A 13,724-nucleotide genomic window follows, 5' to 3' on the forward strand; every position below is an offset into this window, starting at 1 on the left:
TCTTACAAAAATTGCATTTCTCCCATAGAGTTGTATTGGCCCCGCCCTCCATCTGACATTATGACATCATCACATTTTAAAACGTGAACGCCACCTATAGTATGGTTTTGCTTTGTAAGAGAAAATGCCTTGGACAAATGTGTGAAAAATGTCTCTATTTACATACAGTAGAAGCAAAACATCTACCATCATATTGTCAATCTACAATTGTCAATTTTTAGAAAGACAATAAAACAAATTGGTGGCACATACAGTATGCACCCGAAGGAAGTTATTGTCACAGTGTATTGTTGATGAAAATTCCTTGGTGTTTGTATTGTGCAAAGTGAAAATGTTACATGAAAAAGACTACGGCCTAGTAAAGAACCGTGGATCAAACATGGGCTGTGAAAGAAGGAAGTTTTACAGTCACAAGGCATGGGAAGAAAAAAGTTCCCACAATAGCAACACTGTAAGATGGTGCTGATGCCTTAATTATTTCATCCTCAATGTGAAAATATCCTTAAATAATATCAGCATCAGATCAGTATTTTCAATTTTCTGAGATATCTTAAAGAGGGGGTTTTATGCTTTTTTCAATCACATAGCACCAGTCTATAGCACACTACAATGATGACGAAACCTTCTGTTGGTCTGTAAATGCAGTAAATTAGAATAACTGCCTTGTATAAAATTGCTCTCTCAAAATGGCTGTAGCGAATGTCTTGAAATAGGCCTCTGTCTCTTTAAGAACCTCTGACCCTTTCCGGCACGCCCCTTCCACACGCTGTCTGTGGCATCAGTGGGGAGGGGGTTCTGCTGAGGAGCAGTGGTTGGTTACTCGGCTGGTGACGAAAGCTCGGAGGCGTCTCCAGGAGGTGGGGGCGTTCCTAGGAGGACTCAGGCAAATCTATCCCTAAAATGGCCGCCATCAGAGTTTTTACAGATTACTCAAAAATACGTGAGTGTGCCAAGGCAACACTTCAGGCATGTTTTTAATGAGGGAATGACATAATAACATGACGCAAAGCTTGAAAAAGTCGATTTTGCATAATACCCCCCTTTAAGAATTTGACTCACCACTGTGCATTTCTTTGTATTTCTCTCTATAGTAGAACTAGCCAGATTATAGCTATGACCATGAGTATGACAGCGAGCACACAGATGCTGATGAAGACGATGTCGCTGAGGTCGTGTGGTTCACTGTTATGTTTTTGGGAGCCTCCTCCGTCTCCGTCTGGTTTCTTGGGCTGCTCCTCTTGGTGGCGCTCTTCTGCTGAAATGATGGACACCGACGCCACTTTCCTCTGCGCGTCGCACTGCACGCTGTACTCCTGCACGTTCTGCTTGTTTCCGTCCGAGAAGTCGATGTACAGCTTGTTCACCATCACCGTGATGTTGCGCCGTTTCTGACAAAGGAGAGAGGTGTGACAGGATTCAAGAGGGTCATTTCACTTTTATTTATTTATTTATTTTGTTTGTCCAGGCTGCGAGTCTGGGAAAATATAACGTTTCGTGATAGCGGAGTCATTATCAAAATATGGGCATTTTCTGGCCTGAAAAAAACAAAACAATAATGAAATGCAATATTTTTTACATAAAAATGACCAGAACCTGTTCAATACCTTCTTAGCATTAATATCAGTCATATGGGACACATTGGATATTTTTCATTTTTTATAATTGAAGCTTTTTGTTTTAAGTTTTGTGTCATTGGTGTTATGACTGTAAGCAAAAAACAAACAAATAAGGACATAAGGACAAGGACAACACATTAGGCAAAAATGCAACAAAACATTATTAAATGTTTCAAATTTTGCATTTAGGAAATAGGTATTTGTCCAAGAACAGTTTTTTATTTAAATAGGAGAGAATTATACGTTAAATTAAGCTCAGTGTTTTCATAACACCAATGACAAAAGTGTAACACCAACAAAGGTTGCATCAGACGCCTCCTTTAAAATTAATTTCAATCAAATATTCCTTTTTCTTCAATATGTTTTCTTATCATTTCTAAACGCAGGTGGTGTAACAATGAAGTTGTATAGTTTTACTTGTGAACCTGTTTTTTTTCCAGAGAAATTCTACTAACTGATGCAAAAGGCCGTAACACCAATGACATGTCAAAATGACCCACAGTATAAAGTTCTGTTTTGCTCTTAGTAATGAAAAGACGTCCTTCTTTATATTTCTCAGAAAGAGGCTTTTAGCCTGGTCTCATCAGACCAGAAAAATATTTCTTCATCTATTTTAAAATGACAATTCCTGGAAAATACTGCTTTAGATTTTTTTCTGAATTATTTTGATTAATAGAGGTTATTTTTTTTGTAAGGTCTACAGATTATTGAAGTCCATTCTGTGTTTATTTGGATTTGGCAAGAAACATATTTATCGACTATTGGAAATATTCCTTTTAACTGCACAAAGGTGTGAAAATGTGGTTTGGGACACTGGATATTCAAAGTGGGATGAAAATGAAAAATGCAAAAATATGATCTAAAATGACCTGTATCTTATCATAGGGCGCTCAGTTTGATATTTTTTGGTTTAATTGTTTTTGAAATATTTCATTTTCAGGGGTGGGAAGAGCGGCGCCATAATTTGATAATGACCCGGCTATTGTGATAGCTTTCTCATGATAAACATGTTAATTTGAAATATCGAAATGCTTTCACAATATACACTGTACATGTCAATGAGGTGGCAGAGTCCACTCCTTTCTGTCTGCAGTAGGTCGAAAGTTGACTTGAATGATGCCAGAAACGATCAAAGTATTTCACCAACTGTCAGACTCACTTTTGCCCTCTGCAGGTAGTAAGAAGGAATGGCATGCTAGCAAATCAATGCCGCTGCAATGAATAAACTTTATGCGCAGAACTGCTCAGAACAGTGATGGATTATGGGCTGTGAAAATGTGGAGGATAGTTTTGTGTTCCCTCAATAAAATCTATACAAATGGGGGAGCCTTAGCGGTATGAAAAGAAGGATCACTCAAAACTGTGTTACTTCTCCTGTATGTTTTTCAAAAAGGAATTGACAAAAAAGCTAAAAATCCTTACTGTCACTGTGAATGAAAAAAAAAAGTGTGAAGCAATTTGGAAACATTTTTGTTCTACGTCTAATTACAGATACATGTGGCTCTTGCTCAGGCTGCTGTAATAATTGACAGTGCAGCTCTTCGTTTGTACCTGTCCCACGGTGCCGCAGTTGCCGAACTGAGCCTGGATCTTGTATGAGCTGGTGGTGAGCTGCGCGATGCAGGGGGGGTTGCCCAGGTAGATGCTCTCTCTGCTCAGTTGAGGGAGCGACTGCTGAGGGATCTGGATGGAGAACTCTGAGCGCGTGCAGCTGATGTTCACAGGCACCACTTTGGAAAATGCAGTGAAGACAAGGGAAAGGAATGACACATGGTTTATTTAATTTTATTTATTCATTATAGTGGATAAGAGGCCAGTTAGCTTTATTGTTATCCAGAAGAGGCAGATCGACTCCTCACCTAACTCCCTGAATAGTAGACACAAAACCAATTCCCATAATTAACTATTTCAGGATGAATGCAATGAGATTTCTTTAACTGTCTATACAAGTGCTTTGAAAGTAAGTCACTTTGCTCTATTGTCTTCACACTCCGGCAAATTCATTAAGCCAGCATAAAACCTAATAGAGAGTGGCCATGCAAGCTCAACCTAGCTCTTTCCAATGACTTTGAAAACTCACAGTGAAAAAGAGATTAAAACTTTCAAGTGTGAATAATGTTTCCAGCATGTGTATTCATGTTTATTGCGGGATATTTTACGATTAAAGGGATATTTCAGGATTTTTGACATAGGGCCCCAATTCCTAGTTATCCAGATTGTTGTTGATTTCTGTAGATTTTTTATTTTTTTCTTCCTTATATTTGAAGAGTTTAGTGGTGCTAGGCTAGTGCTAGGCTAGCGCATGTCTATGGTAACTAGTAGCCTGCATTAAAAACAGTCTGACACAAGCACAGTGCAAATGAGGCACTTATAACACCAGACCACCCATATCATTGTCTGTGTTGACTGAATTTTTTTTAAAAAATATAACCATTTTGCATTTTAAAGAACTTATATTTCAGCAGCATCAACTTCCTGGTTGTAAGCTACGCAGCGGCGGAGTGATCTGCTCGGTTACCGGATCTACAGTAGTTTGTTTACCTGCAGCCTGCATTACGGCACGTTGAATTCACAAAGGAGCTTTCTACAAATCAGATATGGCAACGTTTGGTGGATTACCTGATGATTTTGAAGAGGTTTTTAATGCAGGCTACTAGTTACCATAGACATGCACTATCTTAGCACTAGCCTAGCACTAGCCTAGCACCACTAAACTCTTCAAATATAGGACTGCATGAATTTAAAAAAAAAAAGAAAAAATCCCCAGAAATCAACAACACTCTGGATAACAAGGAAGCCCTATGTCAAAAATTCTGAAATATCCCTTTAAGTTTGAACAAAGCTGTTCAATCGAAATATTTTCCTGCCTCAATATATCAAACTTCACTTTTTTTTTCATTTTTTTTTATCGTGACCTAGTCCTGACCAAGTAAACCAAAAAAAAGGTGCAGCTACCTCCGAGATACGACGCGGTGAATCCTCTGTGCGCCTCGTTCCTGTCTGTGTTCAGGACCACCAGGAGCTTGTTCCCCTTTGACAGCAGAGATCGGGGCTGTTCGGTGCCGCACCAGCGTCCCAGCAGCGCGTCCGACTGGCTCTCCCCGTCGTACACGGCCACATAGTCGTAGTCGCACTCGTCTGTCAGGCTGTTCCTGTCCTCCAGGTCCATGGTGGTGAAGAAGAGCTTGATTCGGTAGCCGGGCGACAGGCCGACGCTCCAGTGGCAGTTGATGTTGTTGGGGTAAATGTTGGGGAAGTGAGGGCTGGTGAAGTTACCGCTCACGCCTGACAGGACCTGCTGACACTCACCTAAATGATGTTTAGGTGATGTTAGAATAATGAACAAAAATATAATTTAAGAGTTCTCTAGGACTCTCTACTAATCTTTGCCCCACAATGTGTAATTATTAAAATAACTCGAATATGCTATACAATTCTTTTTGTTTAAAGGAACAGGCCACCATTTTTACATACTGAGATATGTTCTTACCTGAGCTTAGACGAGTTGATGTGTACCTGTCTGGTCTTTGTGCGTGCCCTCAGTTACAAAAAGACCAAAGATGTTGTTAGCATTTGGCCTCTCCCGATGTATTCCTATAGCTCCAAACGGAGGAGAAGCTAGAGGTGATCAAGCTTTTCCACGGGCACACACAAAGACCAGACAGGTATGGGTGAACTCGTCTAAGCTCAGGTAAGAACATATCTCAGTATGGAAAAACGGTGCCCTGTTCCTTTAAAGGCCCTAATTTTTTGTTTACAAACAGTTAAAGAGAGGCAGAGTAAAGTTTAAACTGTTAGTTCGGAACCAAACTCATTCCTAACTTTCATAACGTGTATCTGTTCCCAATTTTTTTTTTACAAGATGCTCAATGGAGTTCCCTTGTCCCGCCCACTAACGGTCCTTTGGTAAGTGCCGGAAGCCATTCATTCATCTTTTTTATTTGAGCATCTGAGCTCCACAAAGTTCTTCATAGGAACAGATTTCAGCACAGTAGTCAAAGCCAAAGAATGTGTAGGTGAATAGGTAAATAAATAACGTGGATATGATGCTCAAAAGGAGTAGGCAGAAGCTTAAGCTAGTGCCAATCAGCTATGTACTAACTCAATTTTGACCTGAAGATGAAGCTAAAACATAATAAGCTGAAAAGTTCTAAAAGCATTTCGCCGTATTATCAAGTATTTAATATTTTCTTTATTGTAAGATACCCGCGCGATGGTAGTTTGCACATGCTTGTGCTTATAAACTCTTGCTATTTGAATTTTTTGTTGATGCATAAAATGAATTGGATTTTTACTTCCCGGTACCCACCAAAGGACCAGAAGTGGGTGTGACTGTTGAGCTCCATGCAGACCAAAAATTAATTCCACTACTTGAAAAATAATTGGGGTACAAGGCCTCTAAAGGGAACAGGCCACCGTTTTTCCATACTGAGATATGTTCTTACCTGAGCTTAGACGAGTTGATGTGCACCTGATCTCATCAAGCTATGGAAGAGCTTGGTCGCTTCTAACTTCACCCCCCGTTTGGCCCCTCCTCTAGAGGAGAGGAGGAGAGGCTAAACGTCTTGGGTCGTTTTGCGTGACTGAGGGCACGCACAAAGACCAGACAGGTACGCATCAACTCGTCTAAGATCAGGTAAGAACATATCTCAGTATAGAAAAACGGTGGCCTGTTCCTTTAAATGTACATTCATGTGGAGCGCATTATTATTCTTTAATTATTTTTTACTATTACACACGGGGGGTAAGGCAGGTGGCAGTTAAGTCTCCAATCTACCACTGAGCCACTGCCGCCAACATGAGCAATATTCGTCACCTGCTTACCCGAGTAATAGTAAGCCTTGAACCCTCGCCCTCCGATGTTAAAATCCGACTTGAAGACCACCAGCAGCTGGTTGGAGGTTGTCACGGTTTTGGAGGGTTTATCGGCTCCACAGTATTTGCCCAGGTGTCGGTGGGTGACTGTGGGACCGTCGAACAAAGCCACAAAATCAAAGTTACATCCCTCGTTGTTTTCCAGCTGAAAGTCGAGGAAGACCAGGCTGACCACGCTGTTGTTGGAGACGTGAATGGCCCAGGAGCAGTCTGCGTTATTGCTGTACTCCTCAGGGTAACCCGGGCTGGATATGACCCCGGAGAGGCCAGTCAACACTCCCCCACACATGTCTGAATAGAGACGAAGAAAATATATATGAATTCATAACTCAACATGAAGAATGAACATTTTTTTATTTGTAAAACGTTTTTTTATAATCAGACCAGTGTGGTTTAATCCATAGCTACCTGGAAAAATATAGATTGAAAAGTGTAGATTGTAGATTTTACCACGAAACAGATAGTGTTCAATAATTACAACAATAAAACAGAGATGAGAGGAGCATACCTTGAAGATAGCGTTGAAATTAAAAGACTGGTTTGGCCTTGTACTTGACTTGGCGGCAAGTTTTAAATCAGGGGTAGGCAACGTCAGGCCCAGGGGCCAAATTCGGCCCTCCAGCATAAGACCTTTGGCCCCCAAGAGAATTTTGAAGAAACATTTATTCATGAATCAGTGTGGAAAATGTGGAAAATACTGTCAATGTTTTCACATTTCCCAGCAAAACATCTCACTAGGTCATATATCATGAGCAAAACGTATATTTGTAGAGAAAAGGTGCTTTACCGTGGGCTAAAATTGTGAGTTTCGGCCCTTGGTGTTTTGGCAATGAAGAAAATCGGCCCTCCATGACACAAACTTGCCTACCCCTGTTTTAAATCAACTATCAATATAAAAAAATCACTACTACTACTACTACTACTACTACTACTACTACTACTACTACTACTACTACTACTACTACTACTACTACTACTACTACTACTACTACTACAGTTGTTTTGTGCATTACAATCATGACAAGCTTCTCAACGAGCTACCCCATAGTCAACATTTGTGAGTCTGCCGAAGCCGAGATTTGAACCCTCAACCTGTCGTACCTTTTGGGCCACTGTCACCCCCAAATGTCTGATTTACTGTAAAGGGACCAATGGGCGAGGGAAGCCCTGGTTAATGGTCCTCATGGCGGGGAGCTGACAATACTGTAATAATTAACCTCTTACCCCTCGCCTTAACCGAGCACATTTTCTCCAGTTCAGCTTTACCCAAATCTAAAATTGTAATTGTCTATACAGGCTGAAAACTACACAATTGATTGATTGATTTTTTTCCCCCTTGTTTTGCTGCCATGCTGTCATTGCATTTTCATCACATTTTTGTCACTCTTTTGTCGCTTCTTTGTCACTTTATTGATGGTCTTTTGTGGCATTTTTGACACTTTTTCATAACTTTTTTGTCACATTTTAATCACCTTTTAGTTGTGTTTTCATCACTTTATTGTTGGTCTTTTGTTACTTTTTCATTGCTTTTTTGTAAATTTTTCTCGTTTTGGAATTTTTTTTTCATGAAGCTTTTAGATTTGGGTAATGCCAAACTGGAGAAAATGTGGTCTGTTCAGGTGGTGGTTAAGAGGTGAAGGAACAGGCTTCATAGGAGGAGATTAAGCAGCCATGTTAATTTCACAGACTCCTCGGGATCATTACTGTGAATGGGGCTGAATAGATAACTGGTTATCTCATGATTATATGAGGGGGACAAAACTAATTACATTCCACTATGAGAAAAAAAATAAGGTACATTGCCTTTAAGTCAATTAAGTCATTGAATTTCCATTTTCAATATTGCCCACAGACAGTGTTGCCACAGCATCTAACAAAATCAGTTTCTTGTTTAGGACTGCCTATTATATTGCGTTTTCATGATGGTGATAAACATATAAATTGTAAGTTAAGTTGTATCTATAGCGCAGCCTCAGCTCCGGGTTAGACCTTGGTTCCAAACTTGTTGGACATTTTCTCTTTAGCACTTCGAGGTACGCCGATAAAACTGAGATTGATATCACCAGAAGCGAGAGCCAAAGGTCTTCACAAGCAATAAAAGCTACACTAAATACTCTTTTTTCGCTGATGCAGGTCTGGACTCCTCAAAGCTAAAAGTTGTTTTTCTGCCACACAGTGAGAAGGATGGCAACTCTCCAAGTGCTTTTCCATCAGGCCGGAGCACTTACTACCTTTTCTGTAGCCGACGCTGAAGCCTCGGTGGGCCACATGCCGGTCTGAGTGGAAGATAATGGACATGACATTCCAGGAAGAGGTAAACTGGGGAGGCGAGATGTCCCCGCAAAACGTCCCGAGCAGGTTCCCCTCGTCCTCAGAAATGCCGTTGTAGATTTTGATGTAGTCATAGGCGCAGGTGGCGTGGAACTCTAGCTCAAAATGGTGGAAAGTGAGCAGCACAGAGGAGCCCTCCGCCACCACGATAAGCCAGGAGCAGTCGATGTTATACGGGTACGGGCCGGGGAAGTTGGGGCTGGAGATGTTACCGGAGGGAGCGGACAGGATGCCGCCACATTTGACACCTGTAACAAAGAAATTCAGTCATAGAGAGGAGGACAGAAACATAAGCCAATACAACGCCCTCTGCAAATCACAATATCCTGTTTCCATGGGGTCTCATTAGGTTTAAAACTATCATTTAGACATCTACAATTCTGAAAAAACATGTCATTCTTGTATTAGTTTGCAATTCAGATTTCTTACTCCTCTCAAATGTGCTCCTGGGCATATGCTTAAAAACTGAATCTTGATTTTAAAAAACAAAATTGTAAGTCTGATTAGATCTGCAAAAGCAACTCGATGTGTTGATCTCTCTAGTGAAGGGATTTGTTTACACATCTCTAGTAATGTGCCCAAACTGTGCTGTCAGAAATATCATGGTCACGTAGTATCATAGGATTTTACCACTGCCTTTCCAAATCAAATACTTTATGGCAGTGGTTTGCAACTGGTGTAGCTTCAGGACCCACAACCTGGGACAAGCCGCGACCCAAATACGACTTAGACTTTTTAAAAATATAGTGTAAAATATTGTCTTTTCCTAAAATATTGTTGTTGGATAGGCATTAATTGTACCATGGTGTGGTGTACTCAATTCTGATTGGCTAACTGGCGTACGTTAAAACTGTATAACGCACAGTTGTGGTGCGTTCATGTGGGCCTCAGGAACTCGAGCGAATGACTTTCCCAGTTGGGCAATGCAGGTAAACGCAACTCAACTGGAGAAAACGACTGGGGAACTCGGGTCAAAACGAGCTTCCCGACTTCCACACCTGACAGTGGAAAATCAGCTGTTCTTTTATCGTCTAATGTGAGCTTGTAACAGATTTGCGAGTGAAATGTTCAACGTTAATGCTGGCAAAAAGTGAATTTACATGATATTAACAAACTAACCTTTAGCTTTTGAGACGCTAACAACACATTTAAATGATTAGCAGCTCAGTGCTAATCAGTGATACAAGATCGTTTTTATTTGATGACATCAAAATCTCCACTTTCCCACATAAAAACCACATGAACACAAGCCAACCGGGGACAATGACGTCACATCTCGGGAAAACGAACTCCCCAGTCGACATGAACGCACCATGAGTCTGGCAACAGGTAAATCGTGTTCGATATCACTCCGCTGCAGCTGTTTCCATAGTAATGACAAACATTTGAGCTGGAACTAGTTTCAGGTAAAACAGCTTAAAAAGTAAACTCCTGCCCCGGACTTAAAAAAAACAAACCGGCCACAATTAACATTTGAGTTTGTGGAACCATGGTGTAAGCGGATTAAACAACTCGGAACCGTGCATTATACAGTTATAATGCACTTCCGCTGCGTGTCATGGTGCTCTTGCCTCCACGCCGCGCGTTAAAACTGCATAATGCACGGCTCCTCATTGTTTAATCCTTACATAAGCCACAAAAAAAGCTGAAATTCTGATCAAAACACCGCGATAGCAGTAATTTGAACAGGCTCCAGTAGAGATTCTATACTTTTTTGTACATAAATATGAAATAATGCTGATAATAATGAGGCTAATCACAATATGATGCTGCTAATTGTATGACTGATATTACAATAGGATCATGTTAATTCATAAACGTGTTGTGTGTATGTGTGCATGCTGCAGGGCTCGTGCATTCGACTGATTTATTTTTGTAGCTTTATCGTAATTAATATCCTTTTTGGGGAATTTATACAATACATGAGTTTCAGTCATGAAATCTTCCTTAAAGCAGTACTGAGTAACTCTTGTCCCTAGAGGCCATGAGCGCAACTGCAGGTGTCGTAGCAAATTGCTTATTAATTGTCCGTGAGAGTAAATACTACACTGACAGAAAAGACAAAGGGAGAGAGGGATATACATCCAATTACACAATGGACATTTTTTTGTCACTCAAACTTGGCTGTAACTACTGTTTAAAGTGGTGCTAGCCCGCAGTTAGCTTTGCCCGTTAGCCTGTTAGCTTCTTCGTGATTCTATTAGTGTGTATTGGTTGCTCCGGTCCGGTGGCTGTGAAGTTGCAATTGTGGTTTTCTGGCCGGAGACACCAGAGGGAGATGAAAGACCCCTCAATCATCCCATTAACACTTGTATCACCCCCAGAGGAACTACGAAAAGGATTTATTAAGGTAAACAAGTGACTTCGTATTATTTTAATGTAAATGCCGTCTTGAAAATTGACATTTCTACCATGATCAGATACTTCTACTGTATATAGTCCATTTTTATTTTTTTGCTGTTGTTTCTTTGTTGTTCCTTTTGTACTATTGTGAAATTTTCATTGCATTGCAGTCTGGGGGCGGGCGCTCATAAGCTTCTTGCTTTCATCCCACTCCTTTTGAGCAGAATGTCTAACCCAACTTAACGCTACTAAATATTTTCTGGGAAAGCCTAACAACCCATGACCCACTTTTGGTTCCCCACCAGTTGAGAACCCTTGTTTTATGCTATGGGATGAGAACGACCTTTGAGAGTAAAGTGGAGACATATTCATTCAGATGGTACATTTGCTCATTGTTTCTTTTGACAAAACACACTATAAACACTGTGGGGAAACTGTAACAAATGTATAGCTAATGACATTGTGGTTTCGCAAGAGATCAGAGTGGATAGCACTTTGGGTAAAGCATTTCTGTGTGGAGTTTGCATGTGTATGGTCACTGTAGCTGCTCCGGTTTCCCGTAAAAAACAACAACATGTGGGTTAGGTTGTCCATTGGCAGCGTATTCAGACCCAAACCCCATGTGTAGATGTCAACCTTTTATTCAAAATGACAAAAACATTTACAAAGAAAAAGTTAAATTCAAGAAAGCCAAGAAAAATACACACACTATTCCTCTCTAAACCACCCGCAGCCCATTTCCTTTTTCCTACACAAACAGCTTTTTCTTCATAACCCGTAAGATGAAGCACTTCTCACTGAACACAAGCCTCTTTTTCCCCCCATGAAGATAAGAAACACCACCTCACCTTTTTTCGAATGAGCCCTGTCAACCAGCAGGAGTATTTGAAGTAGTATTGCCGCCGCGGGACCCATGTTGTTATTGTCGATTCGGCTTTTGTCACACCTCCTGCACTCAACAGCCGACATGGACAATGCCGGTGTCAGAGCATACAGCCTTGAGACGTCAGCGCCGCGGCCTGTGGAGCTAATGGGGACTTTGAAAAATTCATCCGCTGAACTTGATACTTACCTGGGACCTGCTGCCACCGCCGGCTGTCCCCCTTTGGTTAATTTTAATGACTGATATCCAATGAGCGTTGAGTGGCTTGTCGGGACACAGTTTGAGGAGATGCATGTATTTTTAATGACGGCCTCATGCGCACAACATGGCCAGCAGATGTAAAAGGCGCTGTGCTTGGAGATTTGGGATCACGATAAAGAGGTTATGCGGAGAATAAGTGGGTAGTGTCCTGCTTTGGAAACAGAGGAGCTCTTCCACACTGACTTACAAGTACACTGATATGGATGGGCTTGGATGAGGTTATAGGCCTACTAGTGTTGCCGAAACGTTACTTGAAAATGTTTTTTTTTTTACTCCAGTAGTGACCCATGAGTGCTTGGAGAAAATGTTGCTTTAGTTTTGTGTGTACTGGAAAACTGTTTGAGCATAAAAGTCTGATTAATGTTACAGCATTGGCATAAATTATGAGGGGGAAAAAATGAAATAATGTGAAAATTCTTATATATCCAAAGAAAGTTGTCATAAAACTATTGTTACAACCCGGCTCTGCTAGATTAAAAAACAAAAACCAAGATGTAAAATGGATAAATAACGTTGTAAGATAATAAAAGGGGCGTAAAAGGTAAATTTAACAAAGGGGTAGCAATAATAACCAAACAAAGGCGGTTTAAAAAAAAAAGTGTCTCAAAAACTACAAGTGTCACAGATTGGCCTAACACAAACAAGAGACACAATCCAAATAACGAGACAACCTGTGGTCCCTGGACAGACATGAAGGGACACAACACAGAATGGGGTACTGTGTATTGTGGTATTTTATAGGTGTGGCTGGGACCAGGTGGTTGAGTGGGGCCAGGTGTTCAGATGCCGCACCAATCAGAGATCAGGGATGAGCAGCCAACCAGGACCGAGCTTGAAACCATGTCCTCCAATCGCAGGCCAGAGCTCACACAGCCAGATATCCATGGAGGGAAAGACAGCATTAACCACACACACAAAATGAATACAAAAAGGAGGGAGCCTGGAGGTTTGGGGCTGTTACAAAAAGGAATACTTCTGCAGAATAAGGTACACAAAACTCAAACTAGAGCTATTTTATTTGTCAAAGCTTTACTACATTGATTCTCAAGTAGTTCAGATACTTCAGTTGCTTGAGAAGTAAGAAGTACTGTGTGATAAAAACTACAGTTACAACAAAACGTTACTCAAATACTTGTACTTGAGTAAATGTAACTCGTCGCTCCTCTGCCTTTAAAACCGCTTAACCCCCCCCTGAACCGAGTGCATTTTTTCCAGTTCATCTAAAAGCTTCTTCACTGTAGTCTACAGCCTATAGGCCAGTGTCACGCCTCATTTGAAAGCTAAGACCTACAAAACTCATCTAAACGGATATATTTCCTCGCATTGTTGTCGCGTTGTCTTGACTTATTTATTTCTTTTCATTGCTTATTGTTCCTGTTTTGTGCTGTTTTTGTCACTTTTTCATCAATTTTCCC

The 13,724-nt window shown here is 40.8% G+C and overlaps 1 protein-coding gene across 1 annotated transcript; it reads right to left on the minus strand.

The window, feature by feature from the left end:
• Positions 1-1,085: 1,085 nt before the first annotated feature.
• Positions 1,086-12,103, minus strand: cdcp2 (CUB domain containing protein 2; the record flags this gene model as incomplete). Its single annotated transcript, XM_079569772.1, has 6 exons — positions 12,014-12,103; positions 8,723-9,070; positions 6,441-6,782; positions 4,572-4,925; positions 3,168-3,346; positions 1,086-1,388 (listed from the first exon to the last, which is right to left on the minus strand). The coding sequence occupies exons 1-6, from the start codon at positions 12,078-12,080 to the stop codon at positions 1,086-1,088; spliced, it is 1,593 nt and encodes a 530-aa protein (XP_079425898.1). The 5' UTR covers positions 12,081-12,103.
• Positions 12,104-13,724: the final 1,621 nt, after the last annotated feature.

The sequence above is a fragment of the Gobius niger genome, assembly GCF_951799975.1.
Source record: "Gobius niger genome assembly, chromosome: 13".
NCBI classification, from domain to species: Eukaryota; Metazoa; Chordata; class Actinopteri; order Gobiiformes; family Gobiidae; genus Gobius; species Gobius niger.